The sequence below is a fragment of the Montipora capricornis genome, chromosome 9 (genome assembly GCF_036669925.1).
Source record: "Montipora capricornis isolate CH-2021 chromosome 9, ASM3666992v2, whole genome shotgun sequence".
Classification (NCBI taxonomy): domain Eukaryota; kingdom Metazoa; phylum Cnidaria; class Anthozoa; order Scleractinia; family Acroporidae; genus Montipora; species Montipora capricornis.
The window spans coordinates 33,355,667-33,357,910 of NC_090891.1; the positions used below are offsets into that span (position 1 = coordinate 33,355,667).

At 35.7% G+C, this 2,244-nt stretch overlaps 1 protein-coding gene across 1 annotated transcript in view; it reads right to left on the reverse strand.

The window, feature by feature from the left end:
- Positions 1-1,980, reverse strand: part of LOC138016923 (ubiquitin-like protein 3) — a 15,141-nt gene extending 13,161 nt beyond the window's left edge. The window contains exon 1 of the mRNA XM_068864097.1: positions 1,711-1,980. Coding sequence (XP_068720198.1) covers positions 1,711-1,758 — 48 coding nt within the window. The 5' untranslated portion in view covers positions 1,759-1,980. The remainder of the gene's footprint in view (positions 1-1,710) is intronic.
- Between the last annotated feature and the right edge of the window lie 264 nt (positions 1,981-2,244).

Genomic DNA, 2,244 nt, shown 5'->3' on the forward strand with positions numbered 1-2,244 from the left:
TCAAAGCAAGGCTCCACCAATTAGAGCAATGCCTTCTGATTGCTGCACAGGGCATTCTGGAAGTGTGATGCATTATGGTAAAAAGTAGCAAAGTCAAGCAAAAATGGCAACTAAAAGTTGATGTGTCTTCTTTTAACCAATTTACTTATGGGACTGAGACTGAAAAGATTTTACTTTGTCTAACGCCAGATGACTTTACTTGTCAACTAGGGGCATCATTGGGTCCCTAAAGAGTGAATGGATTAAACTGAAGGGTTGTTTAACTGCCTTGGGCTCACAAACCACAACTCATCAATAGAATCTTAAAGAAGATAAATATCATTCATCTGAGTTTTGTAACCAACCGACTGTTACCATTGTCAAAATTAATTTTAATCTTAGTTTTGAAAGAAGCTGTCTTTACTGTAAGCTGTCTTTACTGTAAGCTTTACTGTAAGCTGCCTTACTCTCAGTTAAGGGAAAAAATAAAAATTATTATTATTATTATTATTATTATTAGTAGTAGTAGTAGTAGTAGTAGTAGTAGTAGTAGTAGTATAAATACACAGGTGATTATACAAAATCACGCGCTCTCATTGGCTCGCTATCTCGGATTATCAGCCGATAATCACCTCGACGGACAAAATGGCTGCCAGTAGTCGTTTTGCCACTGTAAGTGAAGATGATTTCGCGTTGAAATGCTTTTTTTCTCTTTTTTGAAATAATCACCTCAGGCTCAGTGATTATCGGTGAATATTCACCGATAATCACTTTGCCTTTGGCGAATAATTGTTAATTATTATTATGGACACTTATTGATATTGCGGTTTTACATGATCAATAGCATAGCGAGACTAGTCCTAGGCTATGCTATATAATTTATAAATATGAATGTTCAGTTTGACTATTCCTTTCAACGCTCTGCTCCGTTCTTCCTATCTCTTATAGGTATAAATTATTATTATTATTATTATTATTATTATTAATATTATTATTATTATTCATTGAGAGACTTCAAACAAGCCATCATGATGACCAGAAACTAGAGTAAATTTCAAAGTAAGCAACTTCATTAACTCCAGTTTTGTAAGTTATTTTAACATAAACAAACCATTATAAACAGCTCGTTGTCCACAAAGCTGTATAACTCGCACTTAGCAATCGGACCGATGAAAATACAAACTCTTAAAATGTATGTTTGTTATTTACTTTATCAGAAATGTTAATAAACAGAAGCATCGCTCTGTAATAAGGTTTCCATGTTATCTGGTTACTGCGTTATTCATCATTACGCAGTTGGCACACAACTATGTATCCTACGTGCTTTCGATGATATCTTCTTTGTACATTTTGGACTTAAAAATTCCTCATTTTCTGCGTGAGTGGATAACGTCACACCGGTTTGCTTTGGTAATGAGAAATTCCCGGGCACAAATAGAACGAAACAGTTTTCTTTTTTCAAAAAGGAGTATAATTTCTAAACTAGTATTCAAAGTCATGAACCCGTTGATCGCTACAACGAAAGCGGAAGCTTCGTGCAACTTGAATGTTGAAAAACGGAACAAATTAAGGTATATGATTAATATCGCTTCTCTCCGGCCTGATTCTTTTCGATTTCAGTCAAGCTTCTAATATTAGTTGCATGTATACATAAAAACCCCATGGCAACCTACATGTCAGAGGCTTTTAACAGCAATCACAAGAAACCCAATGGTAGATAAACCAACTTACCTTGTCATCGGGTATTGCTTTGTGTCTTGCATTGCAGCTTTCACTCATACTGGGGAAAGCAGCAAGACTATTCAACTTCGAAAACTAAGGAACCCTTCAATTTGACAAATATCTCAAAGAGAGAGATGTTTGAACTTTTTAGGACGGCAAAAAACTGCAATATAGTGGAAATAATACCGATTTACATGTCTTCTTTCAACGATATGACTTCAAGTGACAAGACACTTTACAAAATATATTTTGCCTTCGACTTGAAATTACGTGTGCTGCAAAGTGATATGGGAAATTTCCTGTGACGTCAAAGACGTGACGGGGGAAAACACACTGGAGCGTGGCATGCTAAAACAGATGGTGGTCGAATCTCGCCACCAGACACACTCCTTAAATAATGCTATCAGATTCCTTGCCAAATATCACGCTTTAAGAACACCAGTTTTATCAGGAGTTGCCATCGGAGCAAATCGCAAAAACAATCAAACAACTGACAAGCAACTTGACCTTACTTCTTCATAACCAAATTTATTTATGATACAC